The sequence below is a fragment of the Gigantopelta aegis genome, chromosome 3 (genome assembly GCF_016097555.1).
Source record: "Gigantopelta aegis isolate Gae_Host chromosome 3, Gae_host_genome, whole genome shotgun sequence".
NCBI lineage: Eukaryota > Metazoa > Mollusca > Gastropoda > Neomphalida > Peltospiridae > Gigantopelta > Gigantopelta aegis.
In genome coordinates, this window is record NC_054701.1 from 49,597,751 (window position 1) to 49,624,420 (window position 26,670).

A 26,670-nucleotide genomic window follows, 5' to 3' on the forward strand; every position below is an offset into this window, starting at 1 on the left:
TATATATATATATATATATATATATATATATATATATATATGCATGCACACATACACATACGCACACATTCAATGTATTAAATTGTTAGTCAAATAAGTGATTGTACTTACTTTATAATTTGGTAATAAACTTACCAGTAATTTTCAGCATATTTAGACATTTATTTTATGTTTTGCAGACAACCGAGTGTGAGATATTTTTGTCACTTCTGGTGAAGTTTCTAGATCCAGAGAAACCAATATGGCAGCGGTGTTTAGCCTTGGAAGTCCTTTACAGACTGAGTCTGCAACCCCACCTCTTAAAGTAAGCTATGTGATATAATGTATATATAGGTCATTTTCAGTTTCTCTTTATATTAATTTTATGAACATTTGATCGTTTGGAGGCTTACCTTTTTATGTTCGTGTTTGAATAAATGTTACATAAAACTAAGTTTTATTTATATATATACCTCCTATCTTTGGGTAAATAGACCTTTTTCGTCAAATCATCAAGTATACTTCAAAAATTGCAGATACCCAGTTACAAAGTATAAATTATATGATTAATTTTTTTTCTCAAAATTAAAATAAAGTTTGCAGATTGTTTTTAAATTCGCAGTTGATGAATTTGGTGATTACCATAGCTAGACCTGATTAGAAAAACCCCAATTATTGGTGGTCTTCTAATTTACTGTTTCTTTTCAGAAATTTCTGTCAGAGTTATGATATGAAATTACACTCCACAAAGATTTTCCGCGACATGGTGAATGGAGTTGGCTCGTTTATTCAGTTTCAGTTCATGAACCCGCCAGGTGGTCCCGCAGCTCAAGGCAGTATGTCGTATTTTAATTTATTACCCATATGATTAAAAATATCTTGATACATATCAAAGTGATTACGGCCCTCTAGAACACCAAGTGGGAATTCACATGATGATGTCATCAATTGGTGCACTACATCCTTACAGGAATGTCAATTAAATGAGTTGAGTGATATAAATTAAGATCGATTATGGGTAATAAATAGGATATTAAACTCGTTACCATTTCATATCATGCTTATGTCCCTCGTGAAATAATTTTCATTGCAACTCACTAAAGCTCGTGACATTTGAAAATTATTTCACACTGGACATACACACGATGCAAAACAGAAGCTTGTTTAACATCCTATAAGAATGTTCTGGTGTTTGTCACTCCTCCATGACGGTATTAGCACTTCTTTCATTGAGGTCCAGGGTTTCATTTTGGCCCATATTATTTTTTGACATGTAATTAGTGTTTTCCCTAGCTTGTTTTATACAACAGTAGTCTAGTGCCATTTTGCCTTAATCAGTGCCATGCTGCCTTGAGATTAAACAAGCCTTTTTTAATAATTAATTATAAAATTGACTTTATAAAACACTCAAAAAATTATTAATAATTAATAAAATATTCCTGTTATATATTTTGCCATTGATTTATTAAAGCAGGCATATTAATATTTTTTTTTTTTTTTTCTATATCAATGATGAAAAAAATTAATTAATGAAAAAAAAAGTGCTCTGAAAATGGTGAAAATGCCCCAAAAGTGTTTAGTCTACCGTGCCATGCCATATTTCTGGGGAAAAGACTATGTAATATTATATATACTGTAGCCTGCATTATGTTATGTAAGATATTTCATTTATACCGCATATTGCTATGTATAAGGGAATAGAATAAGAATGAACAAAGTTTTGTTCACCAATGTGCAAAGCTTGACAATTGGTATCCAGTTCTGTATTTGTGGATATGTACTGTTAATAAAATGTTAAGTTATGTTATGGCTTCAAGATACAGTACGCAAACCAACCATAATTGCGTCTAGACGGCGACTCCAACCAAGCTAGACGGCGTCTAGACTAGTTGGGGAAAAAATTGAAAAATTCCTGTTAGACGGTTGATCGGCGGTCACTGCGAACGTGCACAAGCTACTTGATTTGAGCCTCTGACCTTTTTCTTGTTGTCAGTTACCGCTATGTTGTCGTTACACTACGTTATGAATTAAAAAAAAAAAAATTATATATTTATTTCACGCGATATACGTGTTTACAAGGCATTCGCACTACACTGAAAATAATAACTAAATAATACATTTATACTGACCATTAACCCTTATAAATCGATCAAAGGGAAACGATTACAATAAGCAAACAATAAAAGTAGTGTATGGAGAAGGGAGAGTTCTTCGGTTTACTAACAAAAGTGAAATTGAGGGGAAAGGGGGGGAAAAGAAAGAATAAGCTTGGTTTTGCGTATGTGATATTTGGCACAGCAGGAAAGTCCATTTCATTTGTGAGGGGAAGTCGAATCTGTTTTTACGTTTAGTGTATTTAAAAAAGTAAAATAAATAATAATGAAAACAGAAAGTGGAAACAATAAAATAAAAATGTTTTTAAAAGAATGGTGGTGGGGGGGGGTATACTGCGAGTTAGATGGGAAATTAAAAAATATATAAATATTTAAAAATAATAATGTTTGCTTTTGCCTACGTGACAATTGTCATGGGCAGCTATGGATGTTGTCTTAATTGTCTGAGGGGAGCAGGTTTCCAGGTCCGTAGGAACAATATCTGGGGGAGGGTGATTTCAGCGTCCATAGTGTGGAGACAGGACACAGTCGTATTTTTACCTTTATTAATTTTTGTCCTCGAGTACAAGCGGGGCGGGCTGTAACACACACATACACACACACACACACCGGTCCACCTCATTTCCCACGGGCCTTTGATGTCGAATCTGTTCGCCGGTGTTATAATTTTTTTAATTTTATTAATTTTTTTGTTTGGCCAATAAAATATGACATTACATTACGCTATTTGATCCACGCTAAGTCTATTAGTATGTTTTATGATACTTTTCCATGTGCTGCCACAAGTTTTGGGGCAAGTAGTATATTGTAGTATTTACTTATTTTTTGTGTCTTCGTTAAATTTGTCAAGTCTGCTTTGAACTTGCCCCATGTTCATGTTGGTGTCCCCTACAGTGATTTTAAATTTCATATTAATCAATATATCTTTTCGACTTGGCAAGATGATTGGGACGGTGCGGTTGCAAACAAACTTCATTCTGTCACGCCAGTCCTGGGAGAGTGGCAGTCATCCTACAGGCAGTGCAGGAAGGATGAAGTAGTCTTGTGCCGTGCCCGCATCGGCCATACATATTTGACGCATTCATGTATTTTAAAGAAGGACCCCACACACACACACCCCTCCCTCAGTGTGAACATTGTCAGTGTACACTGACTGTGCGCCACATTTTGGTCGAGTGTGATCATCTCAAGCCGACAGTCTATATTTGGCGACAGAAATGTTTTAGAATCTTTTAAACTCCATCCAGAATTAATTGTAAAGTTTTTAAAACACTTTTATACAAAGTTTTAAAATATACTTACCTTGATTTATGTATTATATTGTATTTTCCCCCCACAGCTCCTTACACAGTGGGTTTACGTAAATATATAAATAATGTTTTCATATACATGTTTGTTGTACTTACCATTTGTGACACCCAATAGCCGATGTGTATTTTTGTGCTGGGACGTCGTTAAACATTCATTCATTAAATTCGTTAAATTGGTCAATAATAATAAAATGTGCGTACAAAACTATGTTTCATTGTATGTTAATCGCGGAATCTACCAACGATCCCAACTATTGCTAATCGTTGGTCCTTTGTTAAATAAATGTGTGTTGCCGTGATTTCCAAAAGACACATGGGTACAGGTTTTATCTGGAGCTGTTGTTGTTGCAGATATATTCTCTCTAGCACCCATTTACCTTTTCATCCACTAACTATACCAATATTACCTGTAAACGTGTACCGCCGATTTGACCAACGATCACAACGATCGCGGGTTACATGTCGTTTATGAACTTTGTTAAATAAATATGTGTTGGCGTGATTTCCAAAAGGAACATGGGTACAGGTTTTATCTGGAACTGTTGTTGCAGATGTATTCTCTCTAACACCCCTTTTCCTCCATTAATTGTACCAATATTACCTGTAAACGTGTACCACCGATTTGACCAACGATCACAACGATCGCGGGTTACATGTTGTTTCCGAGCTTTGTTAAATAAATGTGTGTAGGAGTGATTTCCAAAAAGAACTTTGGTACAAGGGCTGTTTGTATTACAGCTATATGTATATTTTCTTTTTCTAGGACTGTCGTTGTTGATATCTCTCTCTACTGTTGTTTGTTTTTTGTGTGTGTATACATTTTTTTCAATGTTAATCTATACAATTTGATTTTGGGAAAATATTCCCGGTTTTTTTTTATTACTACTATTTTTTTTTTTTTTTTTTTTTTTTTTTTATGTCAAATATATTTATATGCTAATTTTATCCATTCAATTTGATTTGGGAAAACACCCCATAATGAAATATGCCATTTTTTTTCCACCAGTGGCCATACATGCACACTAGTGTGTTTATACCGCCAACTTTACAAACGATCGCCGGTCTGTGATATGCTTAGTTACATAAATGTGTTTACGTGATTTGCAAAAGGAACCTAGGTTACAGGTTTTATCTGGAGCTGTTTATTTTGCATGTGTATTCTCCACTAGTTGTACCAATATCATTGTACATGTATGTTCACCGCCGATTTGACCAACGATCACGAGTCGTTTCGTCTGCGAGCTGCTTTGTTAATATGTAAATGTGTGTTAGCGTGATTTCCAAAAGGAACTTTAATATAGGTTGTATCTAGTGCTAGTGCTGTTATTGTTGCGGACCCGGTATAGTCCTCCTGTTAATTTGATCCATACAATTTTATTTTGGGAAAACTTCTTAAGATTTATTTCATCCGTGCTAAATCTTTTACTGGTTTATAATATTTTGATTTATTTTCTTCTTTTTTTCAGGCGTTACAATAAGTAAAAAAACTAAACAATAAAAGACTACGAAGAAGAATCTGGTATATTTTGGGTAAAATTCCATGTCAGTCCCATTTTTATCCAACGTTATATTATTATCAATGGAATAAATGTTAGTATCCTAAAAGGTACCGACATAATAGTCCTCATTCTCCCACTTTTCCAGTTACTCTGTTCAAAAGGCCGGAAATGTGACATTTTAACACCTGAAATTCAAACTTTTCTCAGGGAAGTATGTTCAGACCGTGAAATACATTTATTTTCATCTTCCAGGCCAATGAACCGACACCATGCCCCCCACCCACTCCACCCCTTTCAAATACACCTCGCAAATCATTGTTATAGGCTATATCCCCCCCCCCCCCCATGTTAGTACATACCCATGCCTTAGTAGCTGGAACCAGACATAATCCCACTGGCGGGGATCGACCACGATTCTAGACTTAAATGAATGCATCCGAGCAATTTTGGCACAAGACAGCTTCATCCTTCCTGCACCGGCAGTAAGAGGACTGCCACTATTCCAAGATTGGATTGGCAAAATGAAGCTTGTTCGTGACCGCACAGTCCTTGCAATATCAAAGCAACAGATGAAAAAAACAAAAAAAACAACAACAAGCAAACAAAATTTAAAAAAGCCAACAACCCCGTATTCGAAATCCAGTTGACAAACTTGTTTTTACGTTAGTCTGCATCTGCACATGCACATGTATGCAGGTGTTCATGTGTATTGCATCGCAACCAGGTGTACGTACAAGTACAAAGCTACACAGCAAAGAGCCATGAAACCATATTGCGTAATGTGTATTCAGTTCAAAGAGCGTGCATGTTCATGTAAAGTACGTAATTCTACAGTATTGTTCTGCTGGCTAACGCTTGGTGCTTGTGTTAATGGTTATATAGTAGGAGAGGAAGGGGAAATGCGATGGACTGAAATATGCAATACATTTAGTCTAATTCAGTCAAACAAGTGTACTCTAGATTAAAAGTTGGGCACAAATTTAGAGGATTCACCAAAAATAAAAATGCAGACAGTGGTCTCAAATTTTGTTCGTCAGTAAGAACCAAAATTGTTCTGAATGTGCAATTTAAATATGACTTGACCTGACTGAAACTTTAAATGGAGTGCTTTCATAATCAGGTTAGGTCAGGTCAGGTCATAGGGTTTAACGTGCTCATTCAGAGCAAGCTGTTTTAGTGCACGCCTGTCATGGGCACAGGGGCTGGCCTCAGCTGGCTCCTCCGTCCAGGACAGGAAAGGGTTGGGGTGGGTGGGAGAGGAGACTGTCTGCACTGGCAGGTGTAAGAGAGTAGCACGTCAAATCGGTAGCAGGTGGAGGTGGTTTTTGTGCTATGGCATTTGGAATATCCCGTAGGATTAAGCCAAATTGAATGTAGGAAATTTGAAGCATTTTTTAATGGTCCGCCTAAATAGAAATGGGGAGCTATATATATTTTTGAACTTAGTATGCCGAGAATAGCTCGTTACTGGGACCTAGTTGGTGTTGAGATGTCTCCCAAGGTTGCCCATAGTGGCCCTTAAAAGACACCTGATCTGATCTGTTCAGAAAAGGAAATATTCACTTGGTTTCACACACACACGCACACACACACACCGATTGTCACATTGTAGGCATTAGGACAAATATTGTTAAAATTGCAACTGATTCAAAATTGTAAGTACAAAAATGCTAAATAAATTTAACAATAAAAGTGTACACAATATTTCAACTCAATATCTTGAGGCATCGGTTGAGTGCTCGCTTGCGGTGCTTGGGTCGCAAGATCGAACCACATCGGTGTATCCATTCACCTGATTGGGTTTTTTCTCGTTCCAACTAGTGCACCACATCTGGTCAAAGGCTGTCATATGTGTTTTCCTGTCTGTGGGAAAGAGCACAAAAAAGATCCCTTGCTGCATTAGAAAGAAACTGTAGCGGGGTTTCCTCTGATGACAACGTGGTGTTTGACATCTAGTGGTGTCATTAAACAATATACTTTAACTTCTAACAATATAAAGTACAGATAAATGTTCATAAAAGGTAAATTTTTAAAGAACACCACAGTAAAAACTAGTAATATAAACAAATATTATGTACCGGCTTCGGTGGTGTCGTGGTTAGGCCATCGGTCTACAGGCTGGTAGGTACTGGGTTCGGATCCCAGTCGAGGCATGGGATTTTTAATCCAGATACCGACTCCAAACTCTGAGTGAGTGCTCCGCAAGGCTCAATGGGTAGATGTAAACCACTTGCACCGACCAGTGATCCATAACTGGTTCAACAAAGGCCATGGTTTGTGCTATCCTGTCTGTGGGAAGCGCAAATAAAAGATCCTTTACTGCCTATCATAAAAAAGAGTAGCCTATGTGGCGCCAGCGGGTTTCCTCTAAAAAAAAAAAAAATATTGTCAGAATGACCATATGTTTGACGTCCAATAGCCGATAAGATAAAAAAAATCAATGGCGTTGTTAAATAAAACAAACAAACTTTATAAATATTATGTTGTAACACGAAAATAACTGCAATTTGGCTTAGATGATAAAACGTTCTCAATTTCATGTCGACTTTTTCTTTGACCTACAAGCCCAAATCAAAACTAAAACAATGTCTATTTCTCAAGAAGCTCATGCATCTTGTATCAGGGACAGTTCTAACAGATTGTCTGGGTCACCATAATGGATTAAGTACTAGCCAGTGCGCTGTTCGACGATTAGTCTTCACAATAATTATTATCTTTTGGATATAAATTAATAAATTAATTGTGTTAAATAATACTAACTACATTTTTAGGGGTGATTTTAAAAAGTCAATGCAATAATTTGAATAAACAAAATCATGGGCTCCGTTTGTTTTGATGTTTGATCTCCCCAAGCAGTATGGTCTAATCGTGTGTGTGTGTGTGTGTGATCAGATGACGTCACACTGTTGCAGCATGCCACCTTCATTGTATGTGACAATCGGTTGAATCGACTGTTGCCAAGTATGCAAATCGGGCCAATTGTTCAAAAATTAATCACTGTGTAACCATTAGTTAAGAGAAATTATTAAAACCAAATATTAAATGACTTCAAAGAACAATTGAAAAATATATAAAAATTTATTAGGTAGGCCCCTGTGAAGCTTCGTATATTCGATTCGATTTGAAATCGTCGCGAAGCTTCGATTCGATTCGATTCAATTTTTGTGTATTCGGAATTTCGAATATTGCAGTGTTGGACAACAGACCTCTTTCACATTCCCATTGCATGAAGAGTACCGTCCCTTGCCGAATTGGAAGGTATCGAGGCTATATACAAATTGGGGGGCATGATCGACAGTTGTCAGCTTTGTAGGAGCTGTGAATCTCTAGCGACTAACGTACATATTTAGTATAAGATGTTAAAATGGCTGCGAAAAATGGTCTACTAAAGTTTACATCGGAATGGTTTAATACCAGAAGCAGTGAAACATTAACTTAGACGAAGTCTATGGAGCCGCCTGTCACGGGTATTTTAACAGCGCAAAATTAAAAGATTCATACAATAAAATTAACTTTAGTGGAATGTATTTGCTACTTTTGACAATTAGAATTATAGTTAAATATTCACGCGGATTTACCACAATCTGATTAAAATTAGCTCTACTGGTCTCACCAGTAGATCTAACAGCATTGCATGGACTCCCATGTCCAGGTGACATTTCATCTATAAATAACAATTTAAATATCGACCAATTACACTTCGCCTTTTATAACATTATTCGGGAGCATACAAATTCTAAAAATATCGGTCAAAACTATTTATGTAATAGGCGAACTTGTTGGTCTGTTTCAACATTGAAAAAACAGGGGGGAAAGTGCAGTAATAAACTCTGGATTGTATACTAGCATAAACAGATTTTATGTCTATACCATCACGTTTTTTGTTTTGTTTTTCTTGAAACGAATTTTATGTAACATTTTATATTGAAATTAGTTTCCTGCATACTTTGTAATTCACCCGAATCATTTCATATACCCTCGGCATAATCTCGAATGTTTTCAAATTCTTTTCAAGTCAATGGCATGATTTTGCAAGTAAGGTTTTGATTGGTCGAATGAAAGGTCAACTGGACATGAGCTCCAACGCGCTGCTGTTAGATCCACATGTAATAGTGGAGCTAATTTTAATTAGATTGGGATTTACCAGTGATGTTTAATTCTCCACATGTATCAGTATTTAAAATTTAATAAAATATGCCTCTACTTCCCCCTAAAAAACCCCCAACAAAATCCCTAACTCACATAGACCTTTATCACAGCTCCATTTTCCCCTTATCGTTTCATTAAAGGGATATTCCTGAGTTTGCTGCAAGTTTTAACATAGACTTTTTAACGAGTGTAATTACATATCAAATATATTTTTCTGCATATAAAATATCAGTGGTTGTATATTAAATGTGTTTCTGATCGTTCTAATATTTGTACTAGGTTAAATTTCACTTTATTTCCTAAAACATATTTTTTCGTACGTACGAAATTATTTAAAGACGAAATCCAGTTTGAGCTTTTTACAAATATTAAGACGATCAGAAACACATTGAATATACAGACACTGATATTCTAAACAAGAAAATATATTTAATATGAAAGTTTAATTGTAGAAATATTTTGTTAGTCAGAAACATCTTACAATGCAGCAAACTCGGGAATGTCCCTTTAAAAAAAGACAGTTGTACAACTACTAATCAGTGTTACATGTCTATCCACGAATTATTTATTTATGTATTTACTGATTTATTTATCTTATTTTATTTATTATTTTATTTTCACTATCATTTATATCAGATACATACAACTTCACTTGAAATAATAGCTGATATTTACAAAGTTTTAAAACATATATGAGCTGTCAAACCTACAACTTAGCATGACGTCAGAAACCGAGTAAACACGGCTGTTTGCGTTGTTTGTTTTGGAGAATTCAGAAGATGACATCTTCTTCTTTACATGAAGATCAGCTTGAAGTAAACATATATCTGTATGTACAATAGTGTTTGGTTACTACTTTGTATTTTGTATTTTGTACCTGAGAACATTGGTCGAGATCGTTAGTGATACCATCAGTACTTTGATACATATTTACAAGCATAGGGAGAAGTCCTATATATATCGATATGGTATGCAAGTATCACACGATTTTATAATGCACATGATTATACATAACAAAGTTCAGCAACTTTTCCAAAGTGGTAGACCCATGCAACCTGATACGATCCTAATTTGATCTTTGGTCTAACTTATGAATATTGTATATAACTTCAGGTGCGTAGCCAGCATGATTAATGATTAGCGGGGTAGGGGGATCGAAATGTTATGTAAACGGAACTTGATCAAACGCGAGTGCTCATGGCGCGGAGCCGTAGACGGGGCAGGGATGTTTCCCCAAATATATATATATATATATATATATATATATATATATATATATATCTATATCTATATGTATATCTATATCTATATCTATATATATATATATATATATATCTAGTTACTATATATCTCGAGAATAATACACGCACTTCTATATGTTGCGAGATATAAAAAAATCATTTGAGCGGAACTCTCAATCCTGTGTGGGAGGATTGTCCGATACCCCAATCCCCCCTGGCTACGGGCCTGACATGTTTGCTTCAAACATTCAAACGAAGTATCTTATGACTGGTACCTTATGACTGCGCATAATAAACCCTCATGAGTTTATAATAAAGAGACCATCCTGAGTTTGTAGCTATATTACCAAGCTGTCAGCTAGTCTAATATGTTATAGGCTAAATAAAACTTACATCTTTCTTAGGTTAAATAATCTTGCTTCGAATTTAAATAGCTGTATATGCAATACAGTTACATTTCTGACCATTCTTAGGTCGGTAGCAACCGAGACGTCGGAAGGGGGACTATAGCCCCACTTTTATATAACCCCGGTTTAAAATATGGCTTTTTGCTCCCCCCCCCCCCCCCGGAACAGATTGTGCTCCCTCCCCCTTCCCCAACTCCAGATATCGTTCCTACAATCCTGCGTGGGGGGATTGTCCGATACCCCGATCCCCCCCAGGCTGTGTTTAATTTTGCCTGACATTCCCCAACTCCAATATGTTTGCTACAAACATAATTCTAATGTTATCTATAATTATGACTGCATATGTATCCTTAATTTGACTGCAAATAATACAACATTTTAAATGACTTTATAAGAAATCCCGAGACCATCCTGAGTTTGTAGCTATATGCTTTATAAATATTTGTCATGCTAGTACAATAAATATGTGCATATATAGCGCACAATTAAGATTATTTCAGCCTTTCGATATTGTTTATGCCCCATGGTTAAATAATCTTGCTTCGATGATCTTGCGTGAGTTCGCAGTTTGCGTCCTCAAGTTACCCCGCAACGGGCACATGCGCAGTGGAATGTGAAAGAGGTATATTGGAAAATGAGGGACAAACTATATGGCCAACCGTTAACATTAATAAACAATAAACAAAGTGGAAGACAAAGCAGGGTCATGTGAAGTCTTTCCCACTCCTGGCTACAGTCGCGAGAGACACACTCGGCATTCAAGCTACTAACTTCTCTTCAGAAAGGGTGAATTCCACAGGCACAAACGTTATAACCGACAAACGACACTCTCTGTCTCGCCAAAATGCAGAGACACTCATATGGGGATATAAAGACACTGATCTTATCCTATCCACACTGAATTGATAATTAAGTCGGTCAGTAAACATTGCTTGACTTAACAAGTATATTTCTTTTTTAATTTTTAGGATTCTGTTTTTGTATGTGCGAAGAATATCCACTGATATTTAGTTTTGATCTCCGATTGGTGATGAGAGTTAATTTTCACTTGAATTATTTTGTGATCTAATTAAAAGCCAATAAATGATCACTTCCAAGATATTATCTCGTGTTAGTTCAACTGTTCAACCTATGTACACATTAGTACTGGTTTTCTATTTAGGGCGCTTTATTATTTAAACTTCAACCTTATGTAATCATGTTAATCACCGTACGTACTCCCAGTGCAGTGGATATTTATATTGTCTTTCTAATTCCCTTCACTGAGCTGAATATTCCTTCGTGAACTGCATCTGATACACTTGATTATTCTCCAAGGTATTTGAGATTCGAAATTCGATTCGATTCGAACATTTTCGAATATTCGATTCGAACGGAAAATTGAGATTCGCAGGGCCCTAATATTAGGCTAACCCAGCAGTGGCGTTGGAAGCTGCCAAAAGGGCGGGGGGAGCACACACACCTCTATATATATATAGTTCCGAGATGTAGATCCCATAGACACACATGTAAGCGGTGGTTATGAATGTGAGACTTATCAAATGCATATGCATGGATCATCAAAGGGGAAAAGTTAACAGTCATTCACACTGATGGTCAGTGTGGGGATTCTGTTCTTACATTTTCGTGCAATCAAAGTATGTATATCCACAAGGATGACTACGCTGAAGCCTAGGAGCCCGTCAATTTTAATTTATTTCTTCTTTTTTGTTTTTAATTAATTAATTTATTTACTTTTCTTCTTCTTCTTCTTCTTTTTTTTTTTTTGCTGAGGCACTGTAATGGGGTGAAAGATTGAAGTACCGGAAGGGGCTCGAAGTACCTTTTAAAGCCTTGTGGCCCGACCATGGTTCGTGTAATTCACTACAATACCGTTTGCTGGTATAATGTATTCTAAACAAAATAATATGCTGATGGACACTGCTTGTGGTTCTATCGAATACTAAATGTGATTCCAGTGAATTGCTGCAAGTTGTACTTTCCAGGAAAAAGTTTGTATTTTCAGTTAAGTTTCCCATAAATTAATCACAGACAATTTCCAATAGAGTCATAGGGTTTTACCTGCACATTCAGAACAAGATGTAGCGCACGCCTGTTATGGGTGCAGGTGCCTCGGCCCAGGAAAGGAAAATGGTTGTGGTGGGTGGAAGAGGGGGCAATTTTGATGCTATTGAATTTTGAATATTCCGTTAGAGAAAAATTGCACAAGTTCTTGAAGGAAAAAAAAAGAAATTTGTTTTGTTTAACGACACCTCTAGAGTGCATTGATTATTAATCATCGGCTATTGGATGTCAAACATTTGGTAATTCTGACTCGTAGTCAACAGAGGAAACCCGCGACATTTTCTTAATGCAGCAAGGGATCTTTCGTATGCACTTTCCCACAGACAAGAACACACATACCACGGCCTTTGACCAGTTGTGGTGCATTGGTTAGAACGAGAAAAACCTCAGTCAGTTGAACGGATCCACTGAGGTGGTTCAATCCTGCGATGCAAGCACCTTAAGCGAGCGCTCAATTGACTGAGCTAAATCCCGCCCCTTCTTGAAGGAATTTTGGCGCATTTTAGAACGGTTCACCTTGGGGTGAGGGTAGGAATAGAGCCTGTAACTCACTTTGGTAAAAAAAAAAAAAAGTCCCCTCCTCCGATTACATGCCATATAAATGATGTTTAGACTTTCTTCTCTCTTTCTTTGTTAATTCAAGATGTCTGTGGGTGCATTCTTGGATATTTAATTTCATTATTGGGGTGGGGTTAAATTCTTTAACCATTAAATGCGTTTTTGGTTAATATATCTTGATAATTTTATTTTATTCTACAAATGCATAAAATATATCAGACACTACTATAACGGTCTTTCTTCTTTGTCTTCTTATTATTTGGCTTTGAACTTACTGTATTAAATACCTGAAAAAGAGAAAGAAATCCAAAGACAGTCCAAATATCATAAATTAAAAACAAAGTAAATTAAGTGTGGATGAAACCAATTTTCGTCATCTCATTTATTGTTTACTTTATTGATTGATTGATTGATTGATTGATTGACTGATTTTTCTAGGAAGATAGGACAATTTACTGTCATCACTGCTGATAGATCGCAACAATAAATAACATCCAGGCGCGAATATAAGTAGTTTTTATTTTTTTATTAAGGGGATAGGGGCAATCTAAATCCATGCCTAGACTTTATAAAAGCAGAGTATACATCTAAAATTTCAGTTGCTATATGTAGTACCGTAGCGTCATCTTCCATGTATATATTTACTGTCGGTTGATACCCGTGCGCATATGGTGTCGATTTTTTATTATTATTATTATTTTTTTATTTTTTTTTTTTACCAAAGATCCACAGTTTTTTTTCTATCAAATTTAGATAAACGTTATTCTTATCGAGTCTTACCCATTGTTGGTCCCAGCATGAGGAATTCACACCTCTACCCCCCCCCCCCCCCCCCCCCCCCCCCCTGTTAAAAAGCTCGCATACGGGCCTGCTATACTAGTACTTTCTTTATGTGATAGAACCAACTGGCCTAGTTGTGCCCCATCGCCACCCAATGACACCTATTTCCCCCACCTTTTACAATTAGCGGCCATCCCATATAACACGTGGAAAAGAGGGAATTAACACTCGTGCACGGTGTGGTGATTTGCTTCCTTTGAGAGTCTGTGTATTCGAGACGTCTGGAGTCTGTGTATGCGAGACGTCTAGTGTAAAAGAGAAATATTTTGCATAATTCGGATTGTGGTTAGGTTGTGGGGAGCATGATTGTATATAATAATTATTATTTTAGCTTTTCAAGCCTGTAACACATTTTGGTAAACAAGTTCCTTGTTCGATGATGGGGACCTAGGGACTATGCCTGTACAGTTTTAATTCAGTGTGTGAGTAGATGAATTCTAGGATATTTGATTTCATTATGCATAAATACAGTCTGATAAAATGGCTTTACAACTCGTCGTTTTAGACTGGGTTGAGGGTTAAATTACATGTTACCTAATATATCTTTTGATAATTATATTTTATTTTATAAATTGAAATACACAAAATATACTAGATACTAAGTTATAAAGGTCTTATTTCATCTGCCTTATTATTTTATTTTTGAACTTACTGTATTAAACACCTTTGGGGTGGGGGGGGAGGGTCCAGAAAGTGAAAATATAAAACAAATATAGCGTGATGAATCCAATCTTCAGACTGCTGTTGTTTCTCCACTCCCGCTGCACTGTGAATTTTGTGTGCTTAAAAACAAAATTTGAATAAAAATGTGTTGTGTTTTTTTTTTTTGTTTTTTTTTTAATCGTCACAATATTATAAATACTAAACAAAGTCAAAACTGATATATTTGAAGAAAAAGACCCTAATAAAAATACAATAAAAGTAAATAACCCCAAACCCCCCCCCCCCCCCCCTACACACACACACACACACACACAGATAGAGAGAGGAGGTGTGGGGGACGACACACACACCAGACAAACCTGCACCCAAATTCCTTTCGTAAATCGGGTTGGTAAACGCACAATTATGCATGTACGGTTATTGGAGAGAAATGGCATATTTTATGATTACATGTTTTTCCAAATCAAAATCAAATGAACATGTAAATGACAGCCCTATATAAAACCTGCACTCGATCCTTTTATAATTGCTGACACGTTTTCAGTTATTAAAAAAAGCTCCTAGACAAAATAGCATAGGACCGTTGGTAAAAAAGATAAACTAGTAAGCATACTGGTACAGCTATTGGAACACAGGTAAATGAGGGATATATATATAATATACCCGCAACAACAACAGTCCCAGATAAATCAGGTACCCAAGTTTCTTTTGGAAATCACGCCAGCTCACAATAACTATTAACAAAGGAGTTATGAAACGAAATAACAGGTGATCGTTGGTCAACTCGGCGGTAAACATAATATTTGTACAGCAAATGGAGAAAGGGTAAATGGTGGCTAGAGATAATACACTAGTAACAACAACAGTCCCAGATAAAACCTGTACCCAAGTTTCGTTTTGAAATTACGCCAGCTCACATGTTAACAAAGCCGCACACAAACGATCGGCGATCGTTGGTCAAATCGGCGGTAAACAAGTATACAGTTTTTGTTTTTGTTTTTTGTTTTTCAATGTTATTGATACAGCTAGTAGAGAAAATGTAATTGGTGGCTAGAGATAATATACCGGGCCCATAACAACAGCACCAGATAAAACCTGTACCCAAGTTCCTTTTTGAAATTACGCCAGCTCACATATTAACAAAGCAGCACACAAACGATCGGCTATCGTTGGTCAAATCGGCGGTAAACAAGTATACAATGTTATTGATACAGGTAGTAGAGAAAATGTAATTGGGGGCTAGAGATAATATACCGGGCCCATAACAGCAGCACCAGATAAAACCTGTACCCAAGTTCATTTTTGAAATTACGCCAGCTCACATATTAACAAAGCAGCACACAAACGATCGGCTATCGTTGGTCAAATCGGCGGTAAACAAGTATACAATGTTACTGATACAGCTAATTTTTTTTAACATATTTTTTTCTATGACCGCCGAAACCGCCGAGCCGATCGCCGATATTGCCACTTTGGTTGGTTCGCGTACTGTATGTACCTTATTGGCATTCAAATTCAAGATGGCCAACAGTATGTATATTGCTTGGTAACTGGATTCACAAAAAAATTAATCGAGGTACTTTGATGTGTAAATAAAACAATATGGCATCAAGGTATCTGTTTTGTCAAATAATGATGTAAAGGATCACTGCTACCTACATGTAGTTGTGCTTATTCAAAACACTTTTGTAGTCTGTATTCAGGTTTAAATTTACAAATTCCATGCAATTTCTATGGCAGCTGAAATTTTATAAGGGTGAAGCCAGACATATTTAGTTTTTATTGTGACTATTTCCAGGTTGCAAACTACCAGACACCCAGGGTCTGCCCCCTGCTTTGGTGGCCGGACTCCCAGTTGGAGGAGGCATGAGTCCACAGGCAGCGTTCATGTACCGCGGAGTGTGGATTCCAATAGTGGCCATCATACCACCAGGACAGACGAAACCAGTGTTGTAAGTGTGGTTTGTTCTGTCACTGGTCTAATGGTGTGAACATAGGTGTTACTCATTTCTCGTGCCAGGCTCACAAATTCTGTTCTTTTCACATCAAAAGAGTCCAATCTATTTAAAGAGTTTGATCTGTCAATGGCTCATACCTTTTAAATATCAGTTAACATCATACCATAAACCTTACTCAGTCATCATAGATGCTTAATACTGGTGATGTTGACTTAAAGAAAATTGTGTATATTGGCTGTCCATTAATATAGATTTACTTTGATATTTATGTTATCTTAATTTGACAAACGACAACTCTTTGATGGGGGCGGGATGTAGCCTAGTGGTAAAGCATTCGCTTGATGCACAGTTGGTCTGGGATCAATCCCTGTCAGTGGGCCCATTGGGCTATTTCTCGATCCAGCCAGTGCACTACGACTGGTGTATCAAAGGCTATTGTATGCATTATCCTGTCTGTGGGATGGTGCATATAAAAAATTCCTTGCTGCTAATCGAAAAGAGTAGCCCATGAAGTGGTGACAGCGGGTTTCCTCTCTCAATATCTGTGGTCCATAACCATATGTCCGACGCCATATAACTGTAAATAAAATGTGTTGAGTGCATCGTTAAATAAAACATTTCCTGAATTAAGATGATAGAGTACTTGGCTCATGTGCTTGGGTCAGATGATCAAATGTTTTTGGTGGACCTACTGGATTTTTCTGTTCAAACCAGTGCCCCACAACTGGCATATAAAAAATTGTGATATCTGCTATCCTCTCTGTGGGAAAGTGCATGTAAAATATCCCTGGAAAAACTTTAGATTATACAATGTTTAATATCCAATCGTCGATGATCAGTCAATTAATGTGTGCTAGTAGTGTCAATAAACAATTAAAAATGTTTTAAATGAACCTAATTTCAGTCTGGAGCAGCTAGAAAAGATCGAGCCACCAAACATCCCTGAAGGTTATGGTGTCTCACTTGCATTCTACTGCCTGCTGGAGATGGTCAAAAGTGTCGAAATTTTAATCAAGGGACAAACCACTAAAACAAAAGAAGCTGTTCAGAAAAAAAAGACAGAAGCATCTGAAACACCCAGTGAAGACAGTAATCAAAGTATTTAGTTTTAAATATTACTTAGAAAGTTTGTAATAATATAAATTGTACTCGTCATTTATATATCCATCAAACTTATATCCTCAGACTTGTGGATTCTAGATTTTCCATGTTCCATTTTATGATTCTTCTGAACATTTTTGTTATTATCTTGCAATCTTATAACTTGATAGTTTCAGTTTTATTAAAATCAACTTCCAAATTCTGCCAGGTTCCAGTTGTCTAATATTTATCTTGTTTAGTTAAGACTTTTTAGAGTCTGTTTTCAGGTTAAGTTTTATTCACGGTAATATTTCACAAACCTTTTTTTAAAAGTAGTTAGAAATCAGCCTAAGCTGGGCACAGATGTAGCTCTTATTTGTTTGTTTATCAGGTGCCAACCTGAAGGAAGAACTGATCAACTCATCTTGGTGTGGAATGCTTGCTGCTCTCTCCTTACTGCTGGATGCAAGGTAACTCTTGTAGTGTAGTAGAGTTGTGACGTATAGTAGAGTTGTGACATATACATGTAGTAGAGTTGTGATGTATGGTAAAGTTGTGACATATAGTAGTATAATAGTGCAAAATGTGATACTAACATGCCATTTTGCATGTAGTTAAGATATCATGTATAGAGTAAAACTTGATATGGGACCAACCTGGCAGTGACCCCTATTGGCCAGGGGCCTAATTAACAAAGGTCTCTTAGGCTCTGCTAGACAACAAAACATCCTCTTTGCAAGTCGTTTAGCATTGCACTGCAATATCGCAAAGTTGCAAGAGTTTAGTGAATTAGGCCCCAGGTGACGTCACAATTCAAAATGGCCACCAATTAACCATTTCTTACTCTGTTTGTATCACATTTAAAAGTACAAGCTATAAAATATTGGCTCCAATGACACATTTCAGACAATATAATTACTATTTATGTGTTATTGATGCAGCTTATTTCTGTGCTGTGGTTCTGGGAATACAAATTTCACTGTTAAGATCTGCAGTTTATCATCTAAGTTCTGGCTTAATATTAAATGGTAGTTTCCAGGTTAACATGTACTATTAGCAAACTTTAGTATGACCACTGGATGTGACAAGTGTGTGTTTTGTGAGATTTGATGTAGACATTTCTGTGTGGAAGTAAATGGTTTGGAAACTGTAATATATGTTATTAAAAATGCTACATTGGCTGAATGCTTGAAACAGATGTTTATGCATTAATCTACAAGAGGAAATCTGCTTATATCACAAGGGTTCTTTCGTATGTACCTTTATTCTAATATCCATTAAATTATGTCATCTGAAACTGACTAAGTACATAAGATATGAAGACCACACTGAATACAGTATTCTTACGTAGTTTAAGATGTGAATTTGCTTCTGTATTTACTTACAGTGTCAAACATTTATGTTATTTTTTCTATTTATCTAGTACTGATGAAAGTGCGACTGAGTCCATTTTGAAGTCCCAGCAGATCTATGCCACACTGTGCGGAATCCTGGGAATGAACACACCTCGTGATGCGTTCATCACGGCTCTGTGTAAAGCCTCCCTGCCACCCCACTACACGTTGACCATCCTCAACACGTCCAGCTCCACCAGTCCAAAAAGTTAAACAACTTAGTCTCATTTTAAAATTTCATGGCTTATTTCGTCTGTGTTTCCGTCTGTATTTGTGTCTCTCTGTATATTGGCCTATCTGAAACAGATTTGTAGAGACACTATTGTTATACATTTAATGATGTAATTTATTTGATGTATACATGATGTATAAATTTTGATGATGTGCTCCTGTTTTCGTAGTAGTACAGATTTACAGACATTTGAATACATGTTGCTTTATACAATTTATAGCATGTATAACATGATTGTTTGTTTTAAACTGACAAACATCATATGACCTTCTTTGTCAAGTTAAAGATTTAGTTATTTTAAAGTCATTCTTTCCGTTGGCAAAATTTCTAATTATTATGTATTTTATTCATCTATTTATGCAAAAATATACTTATTTATTAAAAAGGAGAAACAGTGTCTGACCTTTGTGTCAAGGTCAGCTTGAATATTTAACTTTGTTTCTTTTTTTTATCAGGGACACAGTTTAATGTCTTTGTGTGTTTTGTTTATTTATTTAAAGTATTTTTGCTTTTTAAGTCAATATATGTATGAAATATGTAAAATTTATTAATGTTGATTGTATTCCAAGTACACTGAAAAATAATATGCATAAAAACAGAAAGTAAAATGTTTCATTAAAAATTAATTAAAATTGGTTTCTTGTTAATCTGTCATATTAACAGAAACTGTTACTTGTTATTTCCAGCTCTTATAAAGGGATACAGTCAAGATCAAGTAGGTATGGAGGCTGTGGAACGGAGTCAGGTGGTTGCCGTGGGAACACCACTACCTACTGCATCACTTCCTGTTGGTGCCCATCAGGGACCAGTTATGGTAAGACCTTATTTGGGTTCTATAACAAATTTGTAAAATAAAACTAAACTGAATGTTCTCCAACTTCTATCCAGTCTTCAAGAAACGTGAATGGTTTTTATATGTAAGAGATGGTATTTTGGTTCACAAAAGATCATTATGTGAACTTTTTACAGTGACCAAAAGTACAATATAAAATATCCTTCTAAAAATTGCATTATTGCATTTTTATGTTTTTATTCTCTATATTTGTACAGAATATATTTTCGACTGTAAATGTTTAAAAATTAGCTCTATACTAATTAAATTAGAAAGTCACTGTCCATGTTTATATACATATATGAACGCACACACACACACACACACACACACTAACACTAACACACACACACACACACACACACACACTCCAACTCATACATACACACCAACTGATTTTTCATTTGGTTTTGTTTTCAGATGGAACATTTTGTTCTTTTTCCTGTTACACATGTCATGTTTTCTCCTTCAGCTGACAGCTAAGAATATTCAGTGTATGCGGTCACTGCTGAGTGTAGCTCACTGTCATGGCAGTATTCTGGGCACGGCTTGGCACCTTGTACTTACAACCCTGCAGGTAGGTTCAACACTTAACTCTTCAGTTACCTTGACCAGTCGATATTCTTTACGCAATGCTGATCACTTTAAACGTGCTCTCTCACAGATGGTTGACCTAATTATTGACCCATCAAGGTATTATATGACAATATATACATTTGATTTGGACCTAAAAGTACTTTATTGAACCATCTATATGACCACCATATCACACTTATTATTGATATTTTATCAAAAATAATTGAATTATGGGTATGGTCCATAATTCTGAGAAAAATAACGACTATTTGGAGTGCAGAGGTGTGACGTATTATTTTGAGTCACGTGATGGGCATTCCCTGAATAACCGCAGTGTCAAAACGATTTACCAAGCTCGTGTAACGAGAACGCTTGACCGTAGGATAAATAGAAAAACAACAACAATGAAAATAAGTTATTAAAAAATAATACTGAATAATAATAAGCTTATACATTAATTTATTTCAGTAACAGAAGCTTGTTAAATGTCGACAATCCCGACTAGTTAGGCCTTTGCATCTATAGGTAAATTTATCGTTAGTCGTACGTGAAAAACTCTAAACATCTGGATCATGAACACCTTCATTTTCCACCTTGTCAAATTCATTATCATGCAAAATATGCCATAACAGCTGACTTGAGATAGGAATTGTTACATTTTTAAAGAATACTCTGAACTAGACGGTGTTTATATACGATGTGACTATATATGCGAAGGCCGTGAGTATAGCCTCCACTAACGAGGGCTGGCTATATTCACAGCAAAACTGTATATAGGCGGTAAATAAGTACATATATTTGATTGATCCATATTACCGAAGCATCTGGAACAGGAGGAATACATACTAAGTACTTTACCAACAGTGCATTTTCTGAACAGAGGAGGGGTGGGGAGTATATGAATTTAGCGGACCCTTTTGTGTACGTTTTCCATAGATATATGAATAGCGTCATATTGTCCCTACAGTACTAACAAAAAATTAATAATAATAAATAAATAAGTAAATAAATAATAATAATAATAATAATAATGAATAAATAAATAAATAAATAAATAAATAAATAAATAAATAAAAACTATTACAAATTATCAGCTGCTGAGGTAGATTAACTAAGAAAAACTAACTATGGACAGTACACAAACTAACAACTGGGTTTGAACACTGACAGCACTAAAATATGACTAAAAGGTTATTTTGCTATATTTAGTCACATTTCAAATGCTCAAAATTGTAAGGGGCAATAAAACTCAAAATACATTTTTTATAGGTTACTAGTAAAGCTGAGACCACTCCTGGGTCCTCTAAATTTATGTAACGTTTCTATAACAAACACCCCCACCCACCCCACCACGACGTGATTTTACCAACATTATAATACATGTAATAATAGTAATAATAATAATAATACACAATTATTATTACTATTTCTACAACTACTACTACTACTATACTACTACTACTATTACTATTATTATTAGCCTACTACTACCTTTTTGGGGTGGAGGGGCAGTGTTTTATCTGGAGGAGTTTTGGCTATAAAAATGCAACACCACACACAAACGGCAGACTGAACTTGTCCCTGCACGTAGAACTGGATTCAGCTGGGTTAAGTAATAATTAGCCAACCTTTGGACGACAAAACATGCAACAGTACACTGGGTTTTTTTACGCTATACATTAAGTACCACTTTGCGAACCAGTCAAAATAATTTGCACATGCACCTGATAATAATAATAATAATAATAAATGGTCAGATCATGTTCTGACTGTTTATTATTTTATTTCAGCGTATTCGCGGTTATTTTTGTCATGAAATAATAATTATTTTTTTATTACTTGCCACGTATATAGCCGGCCCTCATTTCCTAAGTCTTTATACACAGCGATCGTTTATATAAAATCCAAAAATACATTATACGGTTGTCGTATATATAGCCTCATCACTACGAGTCTGTTTTTCCGTATTTTAAATGTCTCATTTGAAGAAGAGTTCCAAATTTTTAAACTGAATCGTGTCATGGAATTCCTTCGATTGTAGTTCAATTAAAATGTTTTGGATCATACAATAACTAGGTTTGGCATTCCAAATGAATGTAATTTCCATTTATAATGCATATTTAGAGAAATAAGGCCCACTAAATCTGTGATTGAACTCCTTTAATGCTTATGTTTGTTGTACAATGCTCTTTGCTAATTCCTTCTTTCCTTCCTCAATAAAATTATGGAATAATGCATCTCCTAACATTAGAAATTCTGAGTCATTAAACAAATTTAAATGTGCAATAAATGAAACTGAAACTGTCCCTCCATACTTTTACCATGGTAACAGAAGTCAACAGATACTACACTGTCGACTGAGAATGGGTAACATTTTTACGTCACATAGAAGACAATCCTAGTTATCTCGCCTTCATGTAAAATACTAAAATTTCATTGGTTATTTAGCCTTGGCAAAAAACCGTATACCCCGCATGAGTCAAATCTCTTATACCCCACCTCTAATATCAAACTATTGTTATTGTATTAATGCGCCATGCAAACATTTGTCTGTTACCAACATAAATAAAATAGGCTGTCAAACGATTTGCCAATCAATCGGAAACTGAAACTGAAGAAAAGCGAACATTTTAATGTGGCGAAGCATTGTAATAATACAGCTAATTTTGAATTTGAATGACGTCAGTATTCCAATGACGTTACTTTACATCTCTTTACAATAACACTAAACTGGGTACATGACGTTGCTACTGAAATTTGAACATTATTAATGCACCTGGATGTGTTTGTAGAAAATCTTGTAATTAAACTTGTCGGCCAGATAAATTCGTTGTAGAAGCATCACGAGGTGTTTATGGATTTTTATACCCTCTGTATGTTCTTGTACCCCTTGTCTTCAGTTCTCAAATATAATATTTTACTATTTGGTGATCTCTTTTTTTTTTTTTTTAAACAATATTTATTCATTTAAAATAAATGAAATGGATCGGCAAACAGGCTGTAGGCCTATGTAAATGCCTCTCCACGATATAATTTGACATAATACATTAATTGAAATTTGGTGATCTATTTCAATTTGGTGATCTGCAGTTAACAACCCAGGAAAATCTAGACATTTTAAAATCAGTTCAGGACTTTATTGCAAGCAGTAAACATTTTGAAACTTAACAGCTGTTTGTCTCTGTCAACCTTTTCTTTCTATCCTCTTTCATGTTTCTCCCTCTGCTCTACTTCTTTGCATCCTGTTTCTCTTTAATCTGTAGTCAATTCTCTGCCATAACTGATTAGTTTGAATACAATCTACAGCTGCTGTTACTACTTCTGTCAGCTATGTGTATGCTAATATTGACCGTCATATTGTTTACATGAATGTATCTGTTCTAAATTTGTGAGGAAAGGCCCTAATATATACTTATGCCTGTCGACAGGTAAACCGCAATGTAGAAGACGGAATAAATATTGTTTAAAACAACACTGTCCAGTCTGAGACCAGAGCATCCATGTACAGTCTTGTTTTGTTAACACTGATATGTTCTGGATAACTGAGTCTTAAAAACCAGCCTCGGTGACGTCGTGGTTAGGCCATCGGTCTACAGGCTGGTAGGTACTGGGTTCGGATCCCAGTCGAGGCATGGGATTTTTAATCCAGATACCGACTCCAAATCCTGAGTGAGTGCTCCGCAAGGCTCAATGGGTAGGTGTAATAGAAAAAGTTTTTAGCTTAAGAATGCTAATGGTTAAAGTGCAAGTAATAAATAGACAGAATTACATACCAGGTGTTTTGCCATGTTGTTTATTGCATGAGGTTTTAGTGCACAAGAATATTATACCACGATGCCATGTAGCGGTCGTGAGGTATAAATCTTCAGCACTGTATACAAATGAAATAAATAACATGGGGAAAACAACTGGTATGTGGTTCTGTATTTATTAAATACGATCTTTCTATATTATGATTAACTAAGTTTAATTAAATAACACCACTTACTTCGTCTAGAAAGTTATTTTTATTTTTATGAAATATACAGAATGCTGAGCGTCCTGGCTAGGAACATCGAGTGAGCATGTACTACATATTACATATATGTTCAATAACATATTGTTTTTATTGCACGGTCAGAATTGTTTTTATTAGTATAGTATATAGTATATGCTCTTTTATACAGATGTAAAAACATTGTTTTAATATAAAATCATTAGGCATAAGAAACACACGGAATGGGTTGAAATTAATATTCTAAGCTAAAACTTTGAAGTAATAATTATATTTCAGATAGTTTAAATTTTTATGATTTGTAAATACCTTTTGGAAATGGATCCAATCAGGATTTCACAGACATTATAATTTTCAGTAGCCAGTCAGTAGCATATTAACAAAATCACAGAATCAAGTCTGTTACCCATTATTATGTATCAGAATCCTTCATTATCATGGTTACTGATGATCACAAGTCATGGAATTGACAAAACAATTCCCCAAATATTTGAAATCCTGTGGTTTGGGATCCTATTGAACCATCAGGATGACAAATAGAACACGTCAACTGATCTAAAAACATTTGTCAGTTTATGGAGTAGGTGATTATCTTTTTTTTTCTACTTCACCTGACCTCAAACAAATGCATATTCCACTAAGGATATTAGTCTGGTCCAAACATCCCAACAGCCAATGGGATGCCTTATATTTGTTTTGGTCAAGTTTTCTCCAATTCGGAAATAAAATTCACATGACGAGATCTGAATTATTTTTACTATTTTATGCAAGAACCTTTAGATTTAGCCAGAAATCCGATACAAGTTTGTAAGAGAACTCGATACCTTTAATATCCATGTGTTATGTTTCAGTATCTTGTGTGGATTCTCAGAAATTGATACAAGTTTGTAAGAGAACTCTCTACCTTTAATACATGTGTGTGTTGTGTTTCAGCATCTTGTGTGGATTCTCAGAAATCTGATACAAGTTTGTAAGAGAACTCGATACCTTTAATACATGTGTGTGTTGTGTTTCAGCATCTTGTGTGGATTCTCAGAAATCTGATACAAGTTTGTAAGAGAACTCTGTACATTTAATACATGTGTGTGTTGTGTTTTAGCATCTTCTGTGGATTCTTAGAAATCTGATACAAGTTTGTAAGAGAACTCGATACCTTTAATACACACATGTGTTGTGTTTCAGCATCTTGTGTGGATTCTCAGAAATCTGATACAAGTTTGTAAGACTCAGTACCTTTAATACCCACATGTGTTGTGTTTCAGCATCTGTGGATTTTCAGAAATCCGATACAAGTTTGTAAGAGACTTGGTACCTTTAATACCCACATGTGTTGTGTTTCAGCGTCTGTGGATTTTCAGAAATCCAATACAAGTTTGTAAGAGACTCGGTACCTTTAATACACACATGTTGCATTTCAGCATCTTGTGTGGATTCTTGGCCTGAAGCCGTCGTCAGGTGGAAGTCTAAAGGTGGGTCAGCAGATAAACGAGTCAGCGAACGCCGTCATTACGACCGCTGTTATGGCCGACCTGCCAGTTCTGTCATCAATGCTGTCACGTCTGTTTGAAAGTTCACAGTAAGTTACAAGTTACAACTCAGATCATTCAAAGTTGGCAGTTTGCAGATCAAAATTAAGATATCATAAGATATTATGTGAACATATTAAAAGAATTAAGGTTTGAGACATATATATCATTGTCATACAGTGAATGCAAAGTCCATAGACAAATGAAATGTTTTTCCAGTCCTGTTAACACACCTGTCATTATGTTGTTATACT

The 26,670-nt window shown here is 35.6% G+C and overlaps 1 protein-coding gene across 1 annotated transcript in view; it reads left to right on the plus strand.

Moving 5' to 3' along the window:
- Positions 1-26,670, plus strand: part of LOC121368172 (protein MON2 homolog) — a 488,300-nt gene that overhangs the window by 10,929 nt on the left and 450,701 nt on the right. The window contains exons 9-17 of the mRNA XM_041492790.1: positions 180-304; positions 688-815; positions 16,623-16,776; positions 17,687-17,880; positions 18,254-18,332; positions 19,286-19,464; positions 20,175-20,302; positions 20,793-20,897; positions 26,309-26,466. Of these exons, the coding sequence (XP_041348724.1) occupies positions 180-304; positions 688-815; positions 16,623-16,776; positions 17,687-17,880; positions 18,254-18,332; positions 19,286-19,464; positions 20,175-20,302; positions 20,793-20,897; positions 26,309-26,466 (1,250 nt within the window). The remainder of the gene's footprint in view (positions 1-179; positions 305-687; positions 816-16,622; positions 16,777-17,686; positions 17,881-18,253; positions 18,333-19,285; positions 19,465-20,174; positions 20,303-20,792; positions 20,898-26,308; positions 26,467-26,670) is intronic.